This window comes from Camelus bactrianus, chromosome X (genome assembly GCF_048773025.1).
Source record: "Camelus bactrianus isolate YW-2024 breed Bactrian camel chromosome X, ASM4877302v1, whole genome shotgun sequence".
In the NCBI taxonomy this organism is placed as follows: Eukaryota; Metazoa; Chordata; class Mammalia; order Artiodactyla; family Camelidae; genus Camelus; species Camelus bactrianus.
Window position 1 is genome coordinate 100,101,885 of NC_133575.1, and position 24,323 is coordinate 100,126,207.

The 24,323-nt window shown below is 49.9% G+C and overlaps 1 protein-coding gene across 9 annotated transcripts in view; it reads left to right on the forward strand.

Annotated features, from left to right (window-relative positions):
* Window positions 1-24,323, forward strand: part of BCORL1 (BCL6 corepressor like 1) — a 59,635-nt gene that overhangs the window by 14,056 nt on the left and 21,256 nt on the right. For 7 of the 9 annotated variants that reach the window (XM_074359798.1, XM_074359797.1, XM_010968421.3 and 4 more), the window contains 6 exons: window positions 4,464-4,593; window positions 9,263-9,353; window positions 9,631-12,903; window positions 17,472-17,637; window positions 18,716-18,796; window positions 20,747-21,136. In XM_074359798.1, coding sequence (XP_074215899.1) covers window positions 4,508-4,593; window positions 9,263-9,353; window positions 9,631-12,903; window positions 17,472-17,637; window positions 18,716-18,796; window positions 20,747-21,136 — 4,087 coding nt within the window. In that variant the 5' untranslated portion in view covers window positions 4,464-4,507. The remainder of the gene's footprint in view (window positions 1-4,463; window positions 4,594-9,262; window positions 9,354-9,630; window positions 12,904-17,471; window positions 17,638-18,715; window positions 18,797-20,746; window positions 21,137-24,323) is intronic. The other 2 variants (XM_045505474.2, XM_045505473.2) reach the window with 2 other exon arrangements.

Here is a 24,323-nt window from a genome sequence, read left to right on the forward strand (position 1 = left end):
GAGGGCTTCAAGTAGGAAGGGGTATTGCTCTGACAAAATCCTAAAGAATAGTGGGAGGCCAGGATTTAAGCAGGTGCTCTATCTTCAGGGTCTTGTGAAAATGGGGGTGCCTAGCATCAAGTTTGCTCTCTGGATAGTCAGAAAATGTATATTGTGTGGTAGTTGTTTTGGTTTTTACTTGGTTTTCTTTTTGTTGTTGTTATTTGGGGATTGTGCCCAGGGGTGGGTGTAAAAACTCCCTTACCTAGGTAATTTTACATGTTGTTCTGTTTCCAAATGCCAGGATTCCCTCTTCTGGTTTCTGTCCCAGACCCTATAAACTACTAATCCCCTCTAACAGAACAAAAATAAACCAAAGAGTGAAAAAGCCATGGTGACTGACTTATGTCTGCTGCCTACAAATATTCAGATAGCTACTAAAACTTGTGTTAAAATTCATGTTAAAATTTTGTCCTACAGCAAGAGCAGCCCCTTCCATTGCCTGAGTCTTCTAATGCTTCATAGAGAGAGAGAAAAAAAGTACCTGGTATATCAGCCAACAGGTTGAGCTGTTGTTTCCTAAGCTGGGACATTCTGAGACATTCTAAGAAACAGTCAAAACTTGATTAACCAGGATGTTTAGGGAGTGGGATCCTACTGAACTGATGTGAAGCAGTCAATCCATTTGTCTTACCCCTTGTTGAAATCTTTCTGAAATTGTGTGTGAACCCACATAACTGTTTTAGGAATGTTAAAGATACTTTTCAGGAAAATCATGAGTCTCATACAGATACAAAAAACGAACACTTGTGATTTTATTTTACTCATTAATCAACAAGGGAACCAGACAGATGTTATAGCCGGCTCAAAGAAAAAGTCCAAAAGCACAAATTTATATGGAGTAAAGGAATTGAATTGCAAATGGAGGCAAAACTGGTTTTTCCACAGTGGGGAGGGAAGTCAATCCAAACTCCATGGGACAAGACAGAGTTTGCATATCCATCAGTTACCTGCAATTTACAGAGGTGCAAAATAGCTCAAAGACAATGAACTGGGCTAGAATCAGGCAGCTCGGAAGGGCATGCTATAGATAATGCATAGCTTTCTTGTTGAAGTACAACATTCTTTTTATAGTAAGTAAGGATGGTAGATACTTCTGGGGGGGGTATTTTCCTTCTTGTAATTTCTCAAGAGTGACTGCCTCAATTCCCATCCAGGATTGACTTCCATGTAACACTCACGCACTGAGTACTTAGTGTATGTAAGACATTGCAGAGGAACCAGAGGCTGAAGAGACAATGTTTCTTACCTTAAGTAGCTGATTGTCTAGTGGGAGAGACGGACATGCCACGCCCCCAACTAACCACATTGCAGGGGGACTAAGATTCTGTGCTGTGGCCGAGATAGGGATGAAATGTTTAAAGAGTACCAGAGAGGGAGGAGTTAACTGATCTGGGGCTGGGGCTGCGGAGATGACACGATGACATTTAAGCTAGAGTTTGAGGGGGACAGAGAGAGGAGGAGGGGGCACAGGAGAAGCCATTTCAGGATGAGGAACCAGCCTGAAGCTGAATAGTCTGTTCAGGGAAGGGTCAGGAGTCGGGGTGACAAGGGAACAGGGAGATCACAGGATGTGGCCACAGAGGAGACTAGAGGGGAGCTTTGAGGCCAGGTCGTGGAAGGCCCTGAATGCTGTGCTAAGAAATGCGGGCTTGATTCTGAAGACAGAAGAAAGCTATTGAAATCTTTGAAGGAGAGGGGTGGTGATGTGATCGAACTGGTGCTTTAGAAGATGAATTGATTGTAGAACCAAGAGATTTGGAGGCAGAGGGACCAGTTAAGAGGCTATTGTAATATTCTAGTGAGAGATGATAAGGGTCTGCATCAGGGTCATGGCGAGAGGGGTAGAAGGAGAGGATGGAGATGGCATTATTAAGGCTTATCTCCTGATTGAATGGGGGTGGGGGTGGGGGGAAAAGGAGTTGAACTCTGAAATTTCCAGGCTAGGGAATAGTGGTGCTATTAACTAAGATAGGAAACATGCTGGGTGTGGGGAGTAAGGAGCAGGTTTCTGGTAACAGATTGAGTTTGAGGGGCTTGGTAGACATCCAGTTAACAGCAAATTGCTGGCAGCTGGAAATTCTGGTCTGAGTCTAAGGAGGGAGGTCAGGGCCAGAGATACAGATTTGGGAGTCATCAGTGCTCCCAGAGATACAGATTTGGGAGTCATCAGGAGCAAGGTGAAACTTTGTGAGCTCTTGAGCTGAGAGAGAAGGAGGAGCAGGGCACACACACACACACACACACACACACACACACACACGGAGAGGGGCCGGGGTGGAGGACAGCCAGACTGAGCTGCAGAGATAGCAAGAGACTGAGAAGGAGAGATAGAGGGAGACAGAAGGACAGGAGAGGGAGACTGAAGGCTGAGGACTAAGAGTGGACAGGAAGGGGAGGCCTGAGGAGGGAGAAAGAGGAGGAGAGAATGGAGCCTGAGGGAAAATAAGGAAAGTGAGATAAAGGAGGGAAAGGACTGGGGCAGGAGAGGTGGGAAAGGGGAGAAAGCTGGAGCGGGGGGGCCTGATGTAGGGGGAGATAAGGAGAAGAGAAGCAGAGGGGAGGAGAGGGAGAACAGTAGGGGGAAGGAGAGTGCTGAGGAGGAACAGAGGGAAATGGAAAAGAGATTGAAAGAGGAGAGGGAAGGCCAGAGGCTGAGAAATGAGTCGGGTAGGAAGAGAAAGAGGGAGGGAAGGGGAAGGGATGGAAGAGGGTGACAGAGGTGAGGAGACTGAGCAAGATGAGGGCCAGGTTTCTGGGGTGGGTGGCGGGAGGGGAGGGTCCAAATAGGCCAGTGGGTGCTGGGCCCAGAAAGCCAGGAGAGGGGCAGGCACAGAGGAAGGGGCGAAGGCAGCGGGATCATGTGTGACAGACAGGAGTAGGGTGAGAACAAGAGGAGAATGGGGGGATGCGGCCCTGCTCTGCTCTCATTGACTGTCGCTTGTCCCTTCCCTCTGCGCCGGCCACGTTGGCCTCCTGTCTCTTTTCTGATCTTAGCAGGCACCCCGTGCCTTGGAACCTTTGCCAGTTTGTTCCCTCTGCCTGGAGTGCTCTTCCCCCAGACATCCACATGGCTCACCCCTTCGCTTCCTTCAGGCTGTTTAAATGTCTCCCTCTCAGCAAGGCCTACCCCGACCACCCATTTTCTGACTGTAGCCCATTCTGCTCCCTGCCCCGGCCCCGCCATGCCCCTTAGCCTGTGTTATACCGACTTCTAACATCCTATAACATACAGTCATTTAACGTGTTTATTGTCCGTCTCACCCCACTAGAATATAAACTCCATGAAGGCAGGGATTTCTGGTCTTTTTAAATTGTTGAACCTCCAGTTCTTAGGACAGTGCTGGCACATAGTAGGTGCTCAATAAATATTTGTTGAATGAATAAATGATACTGTGTTGAATGTGGACAATCTCTGAAAATTGTATAAAGGATAAGTAGAACAGATCCCTGACATGTCTGTATTTTACTGTGATTTACTTCTTTGGAAAGTGGAGAATAGCATAAAATTCTGATCACTGTAGGGTTTTGTTCATCTGAGCTTTGATGAATAAGCCTTTTAGCTGATAAGTTAACTGGAATTTAAGTATCTCAAGACGAGCTCGTTGGATAAACCACCTTTTCTTGATGCCTGATTTTCTCTGTAAGGTGAATTGGCTGTACAGTGGTTGTCAACAGCGAGAGCTCAACATTGGCCAGTGAAGAGGGTGGTAGGTCATGGGGATGACAGGCTGATAGGGACAGGGACAGAAATGTGTGATTCTTGATAGAACATTGTTTTTTTGTTCGTTTGCTTGTTTGTGGTCAGAGTACAAGGAGTATTGTGTCTAATTTGAAGGGAGCTTTAAGCCAGGTTGGATACATACATTGTATCTATATAACTCCTAACTTGAAAGGAGAATAGATTATTTTTGAAGGGCTCATAAAGAAAGCATGTCCTTCCTCTAGAGAGCTTATATTGGCTACGTCACTCAAATACTTCAGTACTTGTGGATTAGAGACTTGACGAGAAAAAGATCCTCAGTAGTCTTTCAATGCACTGTGCATATATGGGAATGACCCTCTAATTGTAGTTGGTTGGGCTAAATGTGTGTAGAAAAATATACTGTCATCTCACTTGTCTGAAATAGATTGAATTTCCTCGAGCACTCATACATATCTGTCTTTAAGATAATTTGAAAATCACTCTAGGTGATTAACAGCGTCCCTGTCTCCATCCTGAAGCCTATGGATTCCTGGAAAGCTGGTGCTCCCTTACCTTCATTTGGGCCTTCATTTTCCATAGCAGGCTGGCTCGTGAGAGAGACTGCTTTCACAATTTGGTGCTAGAATTACCTTGATATATTTAAATGTGTCCGGGTAAAGGTGGTTAAAGCAGCTGTCCGTGTTACAAGTTTTGATTTTTGGGGGTTCTTTTTCCCCAGGGGGAGTGGCCACAGCAGGTCCTATCTGGTGCTGAGTGGCTGTCATGATCTCTACAGCACCGCTCTACAGCGGCGTGCACAACTGGACCAGTTCTGACCGGATTCGCATGTGTGGCATCAACGAGGAGAGGTGAGGAGGCTGGGAAGGTGGCTGTCGCCGGCTTCCAGTGAGCGGTAGCTGCTCACCAGTAGGGTAGCTGCAGCAGGGCCTGAGGAGGGAGCCTGGGGAGGAGGCTGTTGGTTGTTTCTAATTTTGCTGAGATGGGCTGGGGCTGGGGCGTGTGAGTAGCTGGTTTGGCCATACTGTCCCTGTTTAGATGAAGGTGAAGAGGCCAACAGATGACCTTTGGCCAACTAGTATTTGTCTACTCATCAAGAACTGTCAGACTGTGGAGTAGAGGGAAGCTCAGGCGATTGCAATTTTTATTTGCTGCATCCATGTTCTGTGCTCAAGGATACGTGTAAGATATTTTTGGTCCTTGATCTAAGCCTGGAAGAAAGGCGGTTTTATCATTCAGCTTTATACTGGGAGCTGTTAGTGGGGATTCTGGGGATCAGCACTTTCCTGCCTCACGAGGCTAACGATGATTCGCAGTGAGATCCTTATGAAGTATCAAAGGAAGGTCAAACTGCTTAATGTTGTTTTCAAACAAAATTGAGAGTTGGTGATGCCTGCCCGATCTATGTGTGTTTTCAGTTTTCTGTTCACCAGAATATGGGGTTGACCAAGCTATACCATTTCCTGTTCATGCCTTGTATGAAGAGCACTCAAAATGGCCTTCAGATTCTACCTTTGACTTTCATAGCCCTTGGCCAAAGAGCTGTATGTGATGGTTGCCATGCCTCTCCCAGTTTTAGAGAAGGCATGACTCCCCGCTGCTTGCTGGTATTTAGCTGTTGTTTCAATATTTCGTCTGTTGAAATCTAGATACATCAGATCAATCACGTAGAATGCAGAATGATATGGCTTTTCCTGGGATTCAAGATCTGGCATTTCGTAGGGGTACATCTTGGAAGTGTATGCATGGCTGTGTGTGCATGTGGAGGAGTGTTGGCAATTGTGAAAGGAAAAGGAATGGATGTCTGTGTGTATCTACTTTCTTCTGTTCTTAACTGGAAAAGTATGTACTTGTCTGAGGTTCGGGTGAGGAGAATAGACCTTTTAATTTTTTTTTAAGAAGCCATTAGTGCCTGATAGTTTAATGTTCTCTGTACTGAGGAACAAGTTAGAGATGGACTTAGAAGGAATTTGATCTTAGAATATAAAATTCAAGACAAAATACTTCTCAGGTCTTCACAAGAAAGATATTTTCTTTTGCATATGAGGTATGTCCTTAAAAGATAACTGAGATGATGTGGAGGAAGGCAGGGGGGGTGGTATCGATTATGTGAGTATTCATCGGCAACTAGTTACAAGTAGTTGAGACTTTGAGGTGGAGATCTGGACAGGAGCCTTCAAATAAATCAATGGACAAGTTACCTTGGTTTACTGTCCATCCTAAATCCCTGCTGAAAAAGGAGCAGGAGGTGGGCCTGAACCTGATTTTTCCCTCTTTCTGGACCTTTCTTGGGATGTTAGATTAACAAATACGCCTGATAGTTAAAATGACCTTTTAAGTTTTGTCACCTCTGATCTTCTACCCTTTATTGTCACCTTCCCACTACAGTCTAGGTCATACTATAGCTGATTTCCAAAATGTGATGTCACCTTATTTAAAAACCATCTTTCTCAGCCGTTTACAACTTGCAGAACTTAGTCATTTGGGTGTAAAGCTGCATCTGGGGATTAACTCAAAGTTGTGTTTGAGAAACCTGCCCAGCTTCATCAGATGGAGTTGAGGACTGTAGAAATAGGGGACAGGGGCTTTCTGCTGGCCCCAGGTGGCTGACTCTAGTCAAGCCTCCAGTGAAATCCCTGTTTCGTTACTTGCTTGCTTCCTTTCTCATACGCATTCATTCCTTCATTCAACAAACACTTATTAAACCTAATGAGAGTGAACCAGTAGTCATGGGGCGTCGGTGGTAAGTGCTGTAGAGTGGCATGTACAGGTCCCATGGGAGTCTAGAGGCAAGGATGAGAAACTTCCTGGGGGTGTAAGGGAAGGCTTCTCAGTGGCGGCAACATTTGAGCTGCAGCTTGGGGGATGAGTAGGAGTTTCAGGTGACGGCTGGAATTTCTCTCACGGTGTGTTTGGGGAAGACCCTGGTGGGGATAAAGGCGGTCTTGGGTTGCTGTGGGGCTTGAGGCACAGAGAGTCTACAGGGGCTGCAATCTAAGAAGCGAGATGTATGCCATGTAGTTAGGGCCCAACAGGAACTGAAAAAGGTCTGGTTTGACAGTGGTGCTAGCCCTTAATAATTAGGAAAACAGCCCTGAAAGGTTATGGCTGTTTCTGGTTTAAGTTCAACAAAGCCTTGAGCATAACAGTCCAGGGTCATGTCTGTTGGGAAGAAACAGCGGGATTGATTTTCAGTCCTGACTGAAGCCTGCTTTGACCCCTGCTCCCTTCTCCCCGCCACCGCACCCTCCTCATCTTGCAGGGTTGACCCAGGTCTCCCCATGCACCCCTCCCCTGCGAGCTCTTCCTGTCCCGGGCTCTTCTCTCAATGGAGTAATTTAATGTTTGCTTGGCTTTACACAGCCCTCTCCTCAGAGGGTTGGAAACGTGGCTGCAGGACATCTTCCCAGAGCCCAGGGGCTGGCACTTGGGCGTGGGTGTGGCTGGAGTAGCCAGGACTGCCGCTGCCACCACCAGAGCCACTGGGCCCGCTGGCTCTGCCACTCTCTGGTGGCTGCCTTCACAGGCAGGGCTTCTGCTTTCAGGGTGGTTTTATGCGGGATGGGAGCTGAGCACAGGGCCAAGTATGCAGCTGGCTCCCCTTTGTATGATCAGGAGGGGGAAAATGGAAATAGCATCTCCCCTCTACTGTCCCTCATGAAGGGCGCCCTGCTGCTCCTTTTCCCTCCCCACCATCCTCCCCCCAAAACCACCCCTGGCCAGTCTAATTGGAACACGCTTCTCCCCTGGCCCAAAGCAGGGTATTGTGCTTGCTTTTCTGGTCTCTCAGGAGTTGATGTCAAAGTGTGTTTTCCCTTTCCCTCAGGCTCCCCCTTCCTCCCCTTCCTTGAGACGCACCCCAACCCCCGACTGCATCTTCAGCCCTCACCTCTCTTTACCAACATTTCTCTTTGTGGCCAACAGTCATTGCCAGCAGTGGAACCCTCCCAATTCTGCCAGCCTAGCTGCCTTTTGAAGGGAACAAGCCTTTCCCCCTGGTTGGCCCCTCCTGGTGACCTGAAAAGATGGGGAGAGGCCCTTGGTGACCCCCTTGTCTTTTTTGCTTCTCTTGCCCTAGGGACAATTTTGGGGTCTAGCAATGGTGCCCTGTTCCAGTGGGAGGGAAGGGGTAGCAGGGCCTTCTCCTTCCTCTTGGGGGTTGGCTGCGGGCACCCTGACTGCCCCTGCTTAGGGTGGCTTCTGAGGTGGGTGCTGGCTTCTTCCCCGGCTATCACGGAGCTCAGGGCAAGGCTCTGAAGAAGAGGAGGTGAGGCCCATGGCAGTCTACCTCCCCAGTGGCGCACAGAGCATTCCTATGCCTTGCTCCCTAGGAGCCGCTGCGCATCGCTTTTGCCAGAGCTTTATTCTTACGCTTAAACCTTCCACTCGGCCACTCACACCAGGGCTCCATTCCCACCCGTGTCTTCCCTAAGACAGCAGTGGTACAGTCTTGCTGTGCTCAAAATACCAAACTCCCAGTGGGTATTTGTCCTCTCTCCAACTTTACCCTCCCAGTCTGACTTTTTTTTTTTCAGTCAAGATATACCATTTTCTGATTCTTACCCAAATTTTGGAGAGGACTTTTTGAGTGTTGGGGATACAGTTGAGTTTTCCTCCTTTGGGACCCAGCTTTCTGGCCTTAAGCCTTTCCCGCTGCAATACACCAACTTGAATTTGGGGTTTATGTCCTTGAATGCTTCCCTTTGGGTTGGGAGAAAATTCAGTGGTACTGGGAGGCCAAGGGGAGGGTGGCGAGCTGGCAGGGGTTAGGATGCAACCCAGAGTAGAAAAGTAGGAAGGAGGGTGCTGGCTGGAGCTTGCTGGTCCTCTAGAAAAGGGGAAGAGGTACCCTAGAGGGAAAGAAGTTGTGCCCTTGCAATGCCCCTGAGCACCCTGACCTGGTGGCCTTGAATCAGTATCGTTACACGTGGTAATAGACGTGTGTCTGCTCTAGGCAGGCCTGTCAGATAAACAGGTAATGATTCCAATTTAGAACAGGAAACACAATGGGGGGGTTATTTGTTTTAGAAAAGGGTTACACTTATGGTATCTGCAGCCAGCTTCCCTTATAGACTTAAAATAAGACTGCATTCATGAGAAAAGCTGTTTGTATGCCTTTTGAGATCATCTGTGATTTACCTCTCCCCCTTTGGCAATATCCAGTACCTCCTGGGCACTCACCTTGACAGATAAACTCTAGGGGGCAAGGAAGGGTTCTGGGGTGTCCTCCACACTCCCTTGTGAGAGCCCTAGAAAACAGGGCACATGGCCCAGAGAGGGGAGTCTGGTCAGATTGGGCTCCTTTGCAGGAACTTGAAAAACTGGGCACCAAGGCTTCAGTTTGCAACCTGGACCCCTCTCCCCAACCCCAGTTCCTTGTGGTTTTCCCCAAGCCACCAAGTGAAGTGAGGCAGGAAGGTTTTATGAGAACACAGGTAGGCAGGGGGTGTTCTGGGGAAGGTGGCGGTGGCCTGAATACTAGGCCTCATGTCCCTTTTCTGATTGTGTCTCCCATGCTAGAAGAGCACCTCTTTCTGATGAGGAGTCCACGACAAGTGACTGCCAGCACTTTGGATCTCAGGAGTTTTGTGTCAGCAGCAGTTTTTCCAAGGTAAGGGGCCACGCGGAGCCACGTGCCACCTGCCAAAGGGTGGAGCTCAACTGCCTGGGCCCAGCCTGCCATCCCAAGAAGGGGGCCAGTAAGGCACAGGGTATTTCCGAGGAGTTGCTGTATATGAGACAGAAATTGGCCAGCTGCTCTTTGCTTCTGCTGAGACCCGGTTGGTCGAGTTGCAAAGAGGACCAGCAATCGCCCCTCCTGGGCCCCAGGCCACTTGCACCATCTACAGAGAGCTAGCTAAGACGGGCACGCTGCTCTATCGTTGCAGGTGGAGCTCACGGCAGTTGGAAGTGGCAGCAATGCCCGGGGGGCAGACCCAGATGGCAGTGCAACAGAAAAACTTGGGCACAAGTCAGAAGACAAGCCTGACGATGCCCAGCCCAAAATGGACTATGCTGGGCATGTGGCAGAGGCGGGGGGCCCCTTGGTCCCACTGAGCAGCCCTGGAGACGGGCTCAAGCTTCCAGCTTCCGACGGCCCCGAGGCCGGCAACGGCACGGCCGACTGCTCCTGGACTCCCCTCAGCACCCAAATGAGCAAACAGGTGGACTGCTCGCCAGCCGGGGCGAAGGCTTTGGACTCTAGGCACAGCGTTGGGGAGAAGAATACTTTCATTTTGGCAACTCTGGGAACTGGCGTCCCCGTGGAGGGCACCCTGCCTCTGGTCACCACTAACTTCAGTCCACTGCCAGCTCCCATCTGCCCCCCGGCTCCCAGTTCGGCCTCCGTTCCCCCGTCTGTTCCGGATCCATTCCAGGTTCCCCTCTCTGTCCCCACCCCAGTGCCCCATTCCGGGCTTGTTCCTGTCCAGGTTGCCACTTCAGTTCCGGCTCCTTCCCCTCCCTTAGCACCAGTCCCGGCCCTGGCTCCAGCACCACCATCAGTGCCCACACTCCTCTCCGACTCAAACCCCCTTTCGGTTTCAGCTTCAGTCTTGGTGCCCGTGCCAGCTTCTGCTCCCCCATCAGGCCCTGTGCCCCTTTCGGCTCCGGCCCCTACCCCCCTCTCAGTCCCAGTTTCAGCTCCTCCCTTGGCTCTGATCCAGGCTCCTGTGCCCCCTTCCGCTCCGACGCTGGTCCTCGCACCTGTCCCCACTCCAGTCCTGGCTCCCATGCCGGCGTCCACGCCCCCAGCAGCTCCTGCCCCTCCGTCAGTGCCGATGCCCACCCCGACCCCATCCTCTGGCCCGCCTTCTACTCCCACCCTCATCCCTGCCTTTGCTCCTACACCGGTGCCTGCACCCACCCCAGCCCCAATCTTTACTCCAGCCCCCACACCCATGCCGGCTGCCACACCAACTGCCATTCCCACCTCTGCACCCATCCCGGCCTCCTTTAGTTTGAGTCGAGTGTGTTTTCCTGCAGCTCAGGCACCAGCTATGCAAAAAGTCCCCCTGTCCTTTCAGCCAGGGACAGTACTGACCCCGAGCCAGCCGCTGGTATACATCCCGCCTCCGAGCTGTGGGCAGCCACTCAGCGTGGCCACACTGCCAACAACCCTGGGGGTCTCCTCCACTCTTACACTCCCTGTCCTGCCATCCTACCTGCAGGACAGGTGTCTCCCTGGCGTGCTGGCCTCCCCAGAGCTACGGTCTTACCCATACGCATTTTCTGTGGCCCGACCTCTGACTTCAGATTCCAAGCTGGTCTCTCTGGAGGTGAACAGGCTCCCCTGCACTTCCCCATCAGGCAGCACCAGCACCCAGCCTGCTCCCGATGGGGTCCCCGGGCCTTTGGCAGATACTTCCCTCTCCACTGCTTCTGCCAAGGTGCTTCCACCTCCACAGCCTCTGCTGCCAGCCCCCAGCGTGAGCTCAGCCCCACAGCACCCTGCCAAGATGCCAGGTGGCACCGAGCAGCAAACTGAAGGGACTTCCGTCACCTTCTCACCCCTCAAGTCACCTCCACAGCTGGAGCGAGAGATGGCCTCTCCGCCTGAGTGCAGTGAGATGCCCCTCGACCTCTCGTCCAAGTCCAACCGCCAGAAACTCCCGTTGCCGAACCAACGCAAGACACCTCCCATGCCCGTGTTGACCCCAGTGCACACCAGCAGCAAGGCCCTCCTCTCCACAGTCCTGTCTAGGTCTCAGCGCACTACCCAGGCTGCCGGCAGCAATGTCACTTCATGCCTGGGCTCTACTTCCTCACCCTTCGTCATCTTTCCTGAGATCGTGAGGAATGGGGACCCGAGCACTTGGGTGAAGAACTCCACTGCGCTGATCAGCACTATTCCTGGCACCTACGTGGGAGTGGCTAACCCAGTGCCTGCGTCCCTCCTACTGAACAAAGACCCCAACCTGGGCCTCAACCGAGACCCCCGCCACCTCCCCAAGCAGGAGCCCATCTCCATCATCGATCAAGGAGAGCCCAAGAGCACTGGTGCCCCCTGTGGCAAGAAGGGTACCCAGGCTGGGACTGAGGGACAGCCAAGCACAGTCAAACGTTACACCCCAGCCCGCATCGCCCCTGGGCTACCAGGCTGTCAAACCAAGGAGCTCTCTCTGTGGAAGCCCACGGGGCCAGCAAATATTTACCCACGTTGTTCAGTCAACGGGAAACCCACCAGCACCCAGGTCCTGCCTGTTGGCTGGTCACCCTACCACCAGGCATCTCTGCTTTCCATCGGCATTTCCAGTGCCGGGCAGCTGACCCCCAGCCAGGGGGTGCCCATCAGGCCCACCAGCATCGTCTCTGAGTTTTCTGGTGTGCCGTCTCTTGGACCCAGTGAGGCTGTGCATGGACTTCCAGAGGGACAGCCACGGCCCGGGGGCCCCTTTGCTCCAGAGCAGGACACTGGCACAAAGAACAAAACTTGCCGGATTGCTGCCAAGCCTTACGAAGAACAAGTCAATCCTGTTCTCCTGACGCTCAGCCCTCAGACGGGGACCCTGGCGCTGTCTGTTCAGCCTAGCAGTGGGGACCTGAGAGTGAATCAGGGGCCTGAGGAATCAGAGAGCCACCTCTGCCCCGACAGCACCCCTAAGCTGGAAGGCCCCCAGGGGGCTTGTGGCCTGAAGCTGGCAGGAGACACGAAGCCTAAGAACCAAGTGCTGGCTACCTACATGTCCCACGAGCTGGTCCTGGCCACCCCCCAGAACCTGCACAAGATGCCCGAGCTGCCTTTGCTACCTCATGACAGCCGCCCTAAGGAACTCATCTTGGACGTGGTCCAGAGTGGCAAGAGGGCCTCCAGCACAGAGCTTTCGCAGCTTGGAAGCCAGGTGGACCTGGGGCGGGTGAAAATGGAGAAGGTGGATGGTGATGTGGTCTTCAATTTAGCCACCTGCTTCCGGGCCGATGGCCTCCCAGCAGCTCCCCAGAGGAGCCAAGCCGAAGTGCGGAGTAAGGCCGGGCAGGCTCGAGTGAAACAGGAAAGCATAGGCATCTTTGCTTGCAAGAACAAGTGGCAGCCAGACGCAGCAGTGACCGATGGGGTGACCGAATGTCTACCGCCCAAGAAAATGAAGTGTGGGAAAGAGAAGGACGGTGAGGAGCAGCAGCCACAAGCCAAGGTCATGGTCCGGAGTTCCCATGGACCCAAGGTGAGTGCTGGGCTGAGGTTGAGGGCAGGGCTGAGACACCGGTGGTCTGCTTTGTCCTGCACGGATCAGCCTTGGTCCACTTTGTCCTGTAGGCATTAACCTTGTGCAGTGTTCTTGAGTAGAGTAGCTTTGTGAACTGAACTGATTGGCTTGTGTAAAGTGAATCCTGACCCTTACTAAGTCACATTCTCCATATATGGTGTTTTATACGGAGGGGTAGTCTCGTGTGGGAAATGATTTGTTCCCTGAGGCTAGGGAAGCCATTGTCCCAGATGAGGTTGCAAAGCAAAGAAGGTATGGGGAGGGAAATCAATGCATGACAGGCCCTTTCCTGGGGAGCTATTCTTCCTTTTCCTTTTCTAAGACGACTGCTGCCCTTGAGAACTTAGGGCCCAGGGAGGGAAGGGGCCTTTGACAGGGTTATTTTCTGCACCACCCAGGTAGCCTGCTCAGGATTTGCTTGGAGTTTTGTGAAGCTAGAGTAGTTCAGCTTCTGGGCTGACCCACCAGTTTCCTCTTCCCCTAATGCTTGGGGCGGCAGCTTTGGGTTTCGGGCCATTGGGAATGTGGTATGCAAGGCAGATAGGCATCTGAGTCTGGGTTCTTAATAGGCTAAGGATGGTGGCAGGGTTCTAGGCAAAAAAGTGGACCAAGAGGACTTGACTTGAATTCAGTGTTCCTCCAAAGAGGATCTGAAGGCCACTGGTGATCCAAGGAGATTCTTGAAGCAGTTGAGGATACGGCTTATTCAGAATTTGGAGCAATTTGAGGTTATGTTAACAAGCCTTCAAATTAGATGTTGAGATACACTAATGAATAGACTTCTAGCCAGGGCACCATGAATTTGTTTGTGGCAGAAGCTCTCAGTCTTTTTTGGACCATAGAACACTTTGAGAGGCTGATGAGAGCTGTGGACCCTGTCCCCAGAAACATGGTCTCAGAATTTTGCCAATAATTTCACAGGGTCATGGACCCAACCCCCTCTCCAAAGCCCACCCATGGATTCCAGGTTAAGAACACCAGGGATAGAGTTTAGGTGGGTTTTTCTCCGTGATCCCATGACCACCTCAGTATGGTAAGAGACATGCCAAGTAGCTACGTAGGTCATGACATAGAAGAGCACATATCTAGCATTTGCTCAGGTAACCAAGATCTGCCCTTGGTGGTAACAATAATAATAATTCATGTCCTTAGAGTTGTTACCATTTGTTGAACAACCAAGTGCTTCCAGATACATTATAACTTAATCCTTAAAATAACCTCATGAGGTAAACACCTCACCCAATGTGCAAATAAGAAAATTAAGAAAACAGACTGAGTAGGTGAGTTACACAAATTCACACAGCTACTAAATGGCAAAAGTGGAACTCAAACTCTGGCCTCATTGGCTCTAAAGTTCACGTTCATCTTCAGCTATGCTACACCGTCTTCCACTCTCCTTCTGTCTAGCTGTTTCACTGACCATTTAACAAGTGTTTGTTGAGCGGCTGCTACACGTGGGTCCTTCCCAGGCAGTGGGAATACATTGCCAACAGGGCAGTACAGCGCTTTGGCGAGCAGGATGCTCTCTGGAGCCAGGCACACTGCCTGAGTTTGAATCTTGGTTCTACTTCTCCCTAGCTCTGTGATATCAGTCAAGCTACTTCATCTCTCTGGCCCTCAGTTTTCTCATCTATGCAATGAGACAGTAATAGTACCTATTCATAGAGTGGTGTAAAGAGTAAATGACATGATGTTGTGAAATGTCCAGAATAGGCGGACTGATAGAGACAGAAAGTAGATTAGTGGTTGCCTAAGGCTGGAGGGAATGAGGAATTGGAGAGTGATGGCTTAATGGGTACAGGCTTTCCATTTGGGGTGATGAAAAATTTCTGGAACTAGATAGTGATGGTGATGCTTGCACGTTTCTGTGACTGTACTAAAACAATTGAATTATAAACATAAATAAGTAAATTGTGTGATATAGCTCACTAAATTATATGTCTAAAAAGCTGTTGTTTAAAAATGATTAAATGAGGTGATATACATAAATGCTTAGAGCAGCGCCTGGCACGTAGTGAGTGCTCAGGGAGTGCTAGCGGCTGCCGATATTATTGCTAGTATTCCTCGCCAGGTAGACGTGGTCCCTGCCCTCATGGAGCTTATGTCTTCAGGTGACTCGATGACAGGCAGGCACTGCCCCTTCCTTTATTAGATGAGCAGTTCACCAGGCCCACTGACAGAGGCAGAGGGCAGAGAATAAAGTTACAGGATCAGGGGCCTTGAAGCAGCCATTGGTGACTGCCTGTAATGAGTTAGTAAATGTCCATTTTTTTGGGACAGCAACTGACTTAGATCTTTCTTTTCTTATGTTCCATTTTCCTAAGAAAGAAACTGTTGCTAAACAAATTAAAATAAGGGGTTAATTCAAAACAGCCCCTTTCAAGGTATGGCCAAGGATCAAAATAGTCTCAGTAGTGTATGCAGAAGTAGAAATATAATGTTATGTACATGAAACATATGTTATAAACCAATGTCACTCAATAAAAAATTAAATAAAAACATTTTTAAAAAAAAGAATCAGAATAGTCTCCTGTCTCCTCCTATACCACCTGCCCCAAGGCCTCGTGGAATCCTGAAGGGCCTTCTGAATCATCAGCAAAGAAAGTTCTGCTTCATCTGGTGCTGGGTGTATTTTATTCTCTTTTCATCCTTTGGAAAATTCTTTGGAAAACTCTTCAAAACGCTGTTAACCAGGACGTTCATCTTGCGTGGTCTCCTCATCATCCCAACTTTTTGCCTAAGTCTGAGTCGCTATATATTTCAACTCTCAGTGTTGCCCTTGCAGAACATACAGACAGAAATCCTTTCTAGATGTTCTGTTTTACTTGTTTTTATCTACCTTAGGAAGTAAAAGTTAATGATCTGTACTTGAAAGAGCCAGCTAAAAATGATATTCAGAAATAAATAGGACATGTTCAAATTGATGTGCATTGAACTTTATTCCCCCTGACTTGAAGTAGTTGTTCTCTGGCCATACCTGAAGGTCACACTTTAAGCAGCCATTCCGCATCTTCCTCTTTCCTCCCCATTTCTTTTTTTCTCCTAACACTTTGGTTTGTAGGAACTGGAAATAAGTAAAGGGAGAAACTGAACTTGAATTTTCAGCTCGGCCCTCTGCTGAATAAGAAGCAGGAAGAGTTCCTGGGATCGCAGGAGTGCTTGGAATTTGATGGGGAATGGTGACTCCAGGAGACACACTCTCCCAGCCCCCGCCAGAAAATGTTCCATCTGTAAGATGTCTGCCATCCCCTTGGCCGGAGCTAGACAGTGATAACCTTCTAGAAGGTGGTATGCGGATCTGCTTAGGAGGAAAACAGCTCTTCCTTTCTTCCTTGGGCATGCTGCCATTGTTAAAACGTTTTGCTTATTCTCTACTCCCTGGATACTACAATACTGGAAACTCCTACCTTGCCCTATTTCTTGTTGGGTGGCATGGAGAGACCTCAAAGCTTGTGAGACTATGTGACCATTAGGCTGAGAGCATCCCTGCGGTGTGTAAGCACAACCATGGTGCCTGACGGAAGGTGGGAGTGGTGCTGAGCAAAACCATGGAGGACACCAGTAGAGAAGGAGAGGAGTGAGAGCTGAGGCTGAGGGGCCCAGACTGGGCGCCGGGAACCCTGGGTCTTAGTCCCAGCTCAGCCGCTTTCTTACTGCAAGCACAGACCAGCTAACTGTTTGCCTGGCCTCTGGTGGCCCCTGAGTGAGTGGACGCCTTGGGCTGTGTGTTGCCCTGGACAAGTCATTTAAAACTCTTAACTTGGAGGCTCAGTTTCCTCGTCTGTTCAATGAGGATGATATTAGCTTTTTCTCTCAGGTTTGTTGGGAAGAACAAATCCAATAGTAGAGAGGAGAACATTTGGAAAAGGTGAAAGGGCTGCAGAACGTAAAGGGGCGTTATTAAAAACGCCTGGGCCATACTCGCTTCGGCAGCACATATACTAAAAACGCCTGGGCCTTCCCAGGGTCTTTCATATGTACGGGGGGATTAGAATTGCTCCCATGGCAGAATTTTCTTCTTGCCTTAGTTGAATCTTTCTTGTAGTCTTAATTTACACATGAAAATAGATAATTTTTCTGGAGTTGGCCCGTATGAGAATTATTTTCAGTTGCTGGCGTCAATACCATTCACAGTGAAGTCATTTGAACAATGTAGTCACCCAACTTGCAGAAGAGGCATTTTTGTTTTCTAGCCGTCTCTCTGTTGCTGTTCGGATATAGAGAATATGGGGCCTGACTTTGCACCTTTTCAAATGACTTTGGGTGTTTATTCGGCTAGTGAATGCAGACTCTGTAGACCTGTTTAAAATGATGAGGTGTGGATGTCTATGGGGATTAGCTAGGGCACTGAATTCAGTCCAAAAAGCCTCTGTAGCCCACTGTGGAAGGCAGTGGGTGGCCCCTTTCCCCAGCCCCCACCTGGGCAGTTTGTGTCCGTGTGTCAGAATCAGGGCACAGGGCTCAACATTAAGAGAGCTTTCTTAAGGATCGAAACTGATCTCATACCTGTCTCTACCTCTCCACAGTGCCGGAAGCCGCCTAGCGACCCCCAGGAACCCCCCAAGAAAAGCCCCAGAGGGGCTTCAGATTCAGGAAAAGAGCACAATGGAGTCAGGGTAAAGCACAAGCACCGGAAGCCAACAAAGCCAGAGTCCCAGTCTCCAGGAAAACGAGCTGATGGCCACGAGGAAGGTAGGCCCCTGGGGTCCTGGCTTTCACTGGGCTGCAGGAGGATCCCGATGGTGGGTCATGGGGAGGAGCTCTGAAACTGACCAGAAAAGGGAGACCTCCTTACTATGGGAGGAAGATAAAATTGACACCTCTGAAATCAGAGCGAAGGAGAAGGGAGACAGGCGTAGGGGCTTATGCTGCTCACCTTGGTTGCTAGAATAAGGCACACTCTGAAGGCTGAAGGAGGAGGTTTTCAGACAGGCAAGAGTCAGTCCTGCAGCAGAATAGCCAGCCTATTACCCTGCAGTGGGTGTAGGCTCAGAGAAGCACCGTATTTAATGAGGATTGAGACCAAAACAGAACAGGGGTTATTTACACTGTTTTCTCTACCTTTGGTATACTTGAAAACTCCCGTTATAAAAGTTAAAAGTTAATAGCTAACTAGCTAAAAGGGTTTAGAGAAATCCTCAAGCCTCATTATTTAGGGACACACAGGATGTTTGGGGTGGGGAGCTGTGTACGTAACCCCTGTGCTTTGCGACTAATTGTTCCTTGGTGCCCTCTTCAGAGAGAAGCCTGGATATCCCTGCCCAGAGGAGTCTGTGTTCATGGCCTTGCCTGTCTGACGTGACCTGCCTCTTTCTAGTCTGTTCTTGAATACAGCAGTTTTCCTCTGTCTGCCGCTCCCTGCTCCCATCTTCCTGCCTCGTTCAATCCTCTAAGCTTTGGGAGGCTGCCCTTCTCTGGGACTTGCTGCAGCTCGGTCATAACTTTGTGGAGGTGCAGCAGCCTCACAGTTGTGCAGGCATCCGGGCCTTCTACTTTGTGGCGTGCTGGCGAATCAATGCCATGCACAGCCTTTCTGGTGTCAGCAAAAATGACCCAACTCCCAGTTTTCAAAAACCACCGAGAAAAGCTCCTTCTCTAACAGAGATACGTAGGTGATGGCAGCATATGGGGGCTGATGACTGTAATGCAGGGAGAACACAAACCTTCCCTTGAGTTTTCCATTTGAGCCTCTTGAGGAGGGGCTCTCCCATCCTGAGTCTCTGATCGTGATGTTTCTGCCCTTCTGCCCTGAAACCACACACCACTCCAGGTTCCTTGGAGAAGAAAGCAAAGAGCAGTTTCCGTGACTTCATACCCGTGGTCCTGAGCACCCGGACGCGCAGTCAGTCTGGTGAGTGAGTCTGAGGCTGAGGCGCATCTTGGCACTTCTCCGCAAAGAGGTAGAAATCTGGCTGAGCGACTTTGCCATTGGCCCAGGTGGAGATTTGATTCACTGTGCCAAGACACTGAGCTCCTTGCAGGGACGAGAGAGCCCAGGGTAGGAGCCAGGTCATTGCCCATGATTTTAGGACAATTTGCTTAGCTTTTCAGAACAGAAATTTATCTCTTATTGGCAGCCAGTGGTGGAAAGAGGGAAAGGCCTGCACCACTCAGGAAAACCAGTTCTACTTTGGAATCTCATGATTATCAGGGCCAGTCTCAGGCACAGACATTTAACATTTAGGCCTCCGTCCTCTTGCCCTGTGTGACAGGCATTGTCAAAACTGGAAGTGGTCATTGAGTCGTCAGAGCGAGCAGAATCACATTTGGTTCCCTGAATTTGTATTGGTCAACCCCCAGAGTCTAAAAAAGGATCGCTCTTTCCAGCCACGACTTGTCTGCTAGCCTCTGTGTTAGTACTTAGTGCTAGAAATGGTTGCCCCAGTTCACCCAGATTTCCATGCAAAGTGGATGGAATGGGGAAGCAGGAGGGCACAGTGTAAACTCAGTTATCTGACATTCTATTAACGGGCATCTCAGCCCATGGAGAGAGCAGTGGTAATTGGGGCTCGAAATGACGGCCTGGAGGCATCAAAAAATCCTGAAGTGTCCTCTGAATCATCAAAGAGCGATTACATTATAGTCATTCCCATTTTAGTGTTAAGCACATTGTAGTGTATTTGATTCTCTGGAAATTGGTGATCCCTGTGTGAGCTCTATGGTGATTCTGTGTTAACCAGAATATTAAATTAACCAGAACACTTTGTCCCCTGCCTGGTCTGTATAATGGAAGTTTTGCTAGATGTTGACTGTCTTTAAGTGGTCTGACTGACTTGAAGCTTTGGTCAAGGGCCACTCTGTTTGCCTCCAACCATTTCTGTCTTCTGCTGACCTCGCTTGGATTTGGGGATTGTCAAGTTCATAGCCAGGCCTTGAGAGAAAGATGGTGGTGTCTCAGCCACTTTTGAGGAAGAAGTCAGATCCCCTGTGGTGCTACACCAGCCCAATTTAGGTTTGCACTTTTGTTAGCAGAGCTGAAGGAAGGAGTGTGGAGGAGAATGGCCTCTTGGCCAGGTGGCAGAGGAGGAAAGGAAAGGTCCCGCTGTCCTGGGGTGTTGGGGAGAGGAGGGGGAAGTGCCTGCCCAGCGGTGAGGAACAGCTGCAGCGGGTGGGGGTGGTGCCAGGGAGAAAGCTCCACCCTTGGACTCTCGCCTGCTCAGTGGGAGGTGGGGTCAATGTAAGGGAAGAGGGCCTGGCCGAGGAGCATTTGGGCGGGACTAAGCCAGGCTGTGTCGCAGGAAAGGGGCTCCTCCTTGCTTCACTTTTCCTGACACTCTTTGGTGACAACTCTGCTTGCCCAGGGTGGCTCTCTCCTCAAGATTGGGGGTCATGTAGTGGGCCGGGGTGGGGGCGCCATGTCAGTCTGCCCTCCTTTACCCTCTGCTAAACCCTGTGGCCCTTTCTGCTCCTCACACAATGCTTGGCATCTTGTGAGCACTAAGTAAGAGTTTGTGGAATGAATGAAAGTGGCACGGCAGTGCGGGTGAGGAAGGGTGTGTGGTTTGGATACATGATGGTTGTGTAATATATTGGGCTCTGTAAAGCACTTATGGGTGAATTATCTCATATGAGCCTCAAAACAGTCCTGTGAGGTTGGTCCGTAAGGCAGAGAATAGTATTCTCGCTTTATAGATGAGGAAACTGAAGTGAAGGAACTTTCCCAGAGCATACAGCCAATAACTGGCAGAGCCTGGACTTGAACCCAGACCTTCAAACTCCTAATCCAGGGCACTTGCTTCGACACCATACTCTTTGTCCTTTGAAGAGGTACCTGACCGTCCTCTGTACATCCCGTCCACAGGAAGCATCTGTAGCTCCTTTGCTGGTATGGCAGACAGTGACATGGGAAGCCAGGAAGTCTTCCCCACAGAGGAGGAAGAGGAGGTGACCCCGACCCCAGCTAAGCGTCGAAAGGTGAGAAAGACCCAACGGGATACCCAGTATCGCAGCCACCATGCCCAGGACAAGACTCTGCTGAGCCAGGGCCGCAGGCACCTGTGGCGCGCCCGAGAGATGCCCTGGAGGACAGAGGCTGCCCGGCAAATGTGGGACACCAACGAGGAGGAAGAGGAAGATGAGGAGGAGGGCCTGGTCAAGAGGAAGAAACGGAGACGGCAGAAGAGCCGAAAATACCAGACTGGGGAGTATCTGACCGAGCAGGAAGAAGAGCAGCGGCGGAAAGGGAGAGCAGGTAAGGCCGGCCAGGGGCTGCTGCCCCAAGGAGCTGCTGTCACTCGTCCCCAGAGCACAGTGACTCTGGCTTCTGGGGACCCTCGGGCACCTTGGGTGTTCCCACTTCTGCCTTCTCTACATCAGCCAAAGGCCTCTGCACCCAGAGAAACATGGTGCTATGAGCTCCAGCTGCCAGAGGGGGTCACTCAACTCCAGTCCCAAGGTTTTGGCTTGTGGTTGAGATTGAATGAGTTCGGACTGACCTCTCAGTGAGCGGAGGACATGAAGGTCCGAGCCCTCCAATTTCTTATGAAAGTCTGAACCTGTGAGCAAGGCCATAGTGCTGTCCTTGGCATGGGACAACTCGATACCAGGGAGTTCTCTGGTTGGCTTGAGGGAGTTGGGTCTTTTGGGAGGTCAGGTTTTTGCTCCTGGAATCCAGAGTTCAAGAAGAAAGAGGGCCTTGGCTGCCTTTCCTGGGATGCCTCCAGCCCGTAAACTCAAAAGAAGTACAATGGTTTCCTCAACCCAACAGAAGAACTTCAAGTAGAAGCGGGCACAACTTGGCTTTCTTGGTTAAAGCCACAGAGGTTGTTAAGAGGCAGAGTGAAGCTTTAAGGGGACCTGAGGTGGCGTCATTTTGTTGGACTTGAGTTGGAAAAGCAAGCAGCCCAAGAAGAAAACCAGGCTTGCTTTGGCCACGTAAGATGCTCTAAGATGTAATCCTGGAGGCACAGCCCATCACCGAGGCTAATGTCAATATGTTCTGCTAAGCGCTCTTTAGGCCCATTCCTATAGTGGGTTTCTCGATGAGCAAGAAGCACATCTTTGGGTTAGTGAGAACACCCCTGTCTCTCACTCTCTCGGACCTTCGCCCTTGAAGCAACAATTGATTGTCTCCTCTAATGTATTCATCCTGAGCTGCCAGTAAATATCTGTAGTCTCCTTATTAATGAAAACTGAATAACCGCATACTGAGTGGATAGTAAATTCTGGGTTTGCTATAATGCAAAGAAGGCTAAACCTCATTTCCGGCTCTGGTTTAGTAGGGATATATACGATACCTAGCTCTACACTTAAGAGAGTAATGGAACTAATTTTCATCAACTGTGGGAGAGAGTGGGGATAGTTTTCCCTTTTTACTGCCAGAGCCATAATGGATCTGTCAGGAATGAGGTGTCAAGCAGTTGGCCTCAGCACTTGTATTTGGATAAAGAGGAGCTTTTGTGTCACGCAGTCTTCTCTAATGAGGACTGGTTTCCTAGAAGCTTGGACGCTTCTTACAAAACTTATCAGCTTTTGGAACCAGAAGGACCTTTGAGGTTACCTGGTCCAGTTTTCCACCCAATGTAGAGATCTCCACGGCACTCTTGACAGGTAGCCTCGACTTCAACACCTCCAGGAACATGGAGACCACAACTCAGCAAGGCATCCTGTTTGATGTGAGGGCGGCTCCAGTTGTTAGGAGGTCATTCCCCTTCTATGGGTGTGTCTAAGGGTTTTGAGTTGAGGCTATTGGCTTTGGTTTGTGGTCCGGTTACCTTCCTCCATATCTGATGGTGACATCTTCATGAAGGAATTGCCTGACAAACATCTCTCTTCTCAGAAAGCTTTGATCCCTCCTATTACCACCCTCTTTCAGGTTGACATCAGAGAGTTAGTTAGGCAGAGACCATACCAGGCAGGTCACCTTACTCCTGTCTGAATCTCATGAACTTTTCTTTTGTCCTGGGGCTTGGGTCTCTCCCTTCTTGATCTGTGGAGGGGATAGGAAGAGCCACTTCCACTCACACCTACTACCTCCATTCCCTGTTCCTTTCTGTGCTGCTACGAGGCCCTGCTCCACCACAGTTCAAGAAACTCCAGAGCCTGCCTTGCCCTGGGTAAACGGAGTAGGGGCTGCTGCTTTTCCTGTGGCACTGAATGCTGTAATATGGCTTCCCCATGTTTCCTGAGGTCCTCACAAGGCATGGTTCCATTCCTTCCTCTTTTGTCTCAGCCCAAACTTATTGCATCAAAAGGCTTGGTTGAGAATGTGCTGGCTGGAAGTGCCATTAGAAGCCATCTAGCATGAAAATAGTTCTTGGACATATTTGGGGACCCACTAGTGTGTTGGGGCCAGTTGGGAGAAAGGGGTGGGATGACAGCTGGCCTTCTAAGAGCTGTGCATAACCTGCAGAGAGTTCCTCATACTGTAATGATGGCTCCTACGTCTGGATCTGCCCTTGGTGATGTCACACGTAAGAGCACGTGTCAAGGTCGGGAGGGGAGCTGAGAACTCTTGGATTTTGCTCAACCCCCTTGTTTCACAATTTGGAGAAAATAAGGCTGCAGTTACTCACTTCACAGACATACAAATCTTTTGTCATGTTCTCAGCATGGTGGCCAGTCCTGTGGAAGAGACAAAGAACACATAGGCACGGCCCTACCTAGAGAGCTTACACTTAAATAATACAGTGATGATACATTACTCTTTATAACACTTTATAAAGGAGTTTTGCATATATTACCTCACTTAATTCTCATACTAGTCCTGTGATGTGGGTTATATTCTCCCCATTTTACTGACATGGAAACTGAGGCTCAGGGAGATTATGACTTGCCCTCAGCAATCACACAACTAGTGGCCAAGCCATGTAGCACTAATGTTAAGAGATAAGAATGAACTCAATCTATCCCCCTACCCATGGGGTTTAGGACTGACCCTGTGGGATGAGGCTCTTGGTAATGGAGTTCCCAGCAGGCCTTTTGGAAATTAGAATGTGCTTTGTTCACCGAACTGTGGCTAGAATTAGAGATGGTGTCCAGTATGTCCCCAAGCAGGGATGGCAGCAGGTTTCCGTGATTGCCCACCAGTCAAGTCGGCCCATGGCACCTTCTGGTTTCCGGGAGTCTCTGTGGCTTTGATCTTTGTGTGCTTGGAGAGAGACCAACAGGGCAGTCAGATGGGTAGAGCTGAGGCTATGAAGGAAGCCTTCTACTGTTTACTCTTCACCCCAGTATACCTCATATTTCACTTCAGCTGATCTGCTAAATTTGTTTTCATATTGGAGTGGAGAAACAGACAAGTTGGAGGTGGGTGTGGACTGAAAAGAAAGTTCTGAGCTGCTCTGAGCTATGGGGAAATCCTTTAAAAATTACCCTCATCTTAGGGATAGCCAGATGGGCCATCCCCTGCTGGCAGGGCTGGAAGTCGTCTCCTGCTT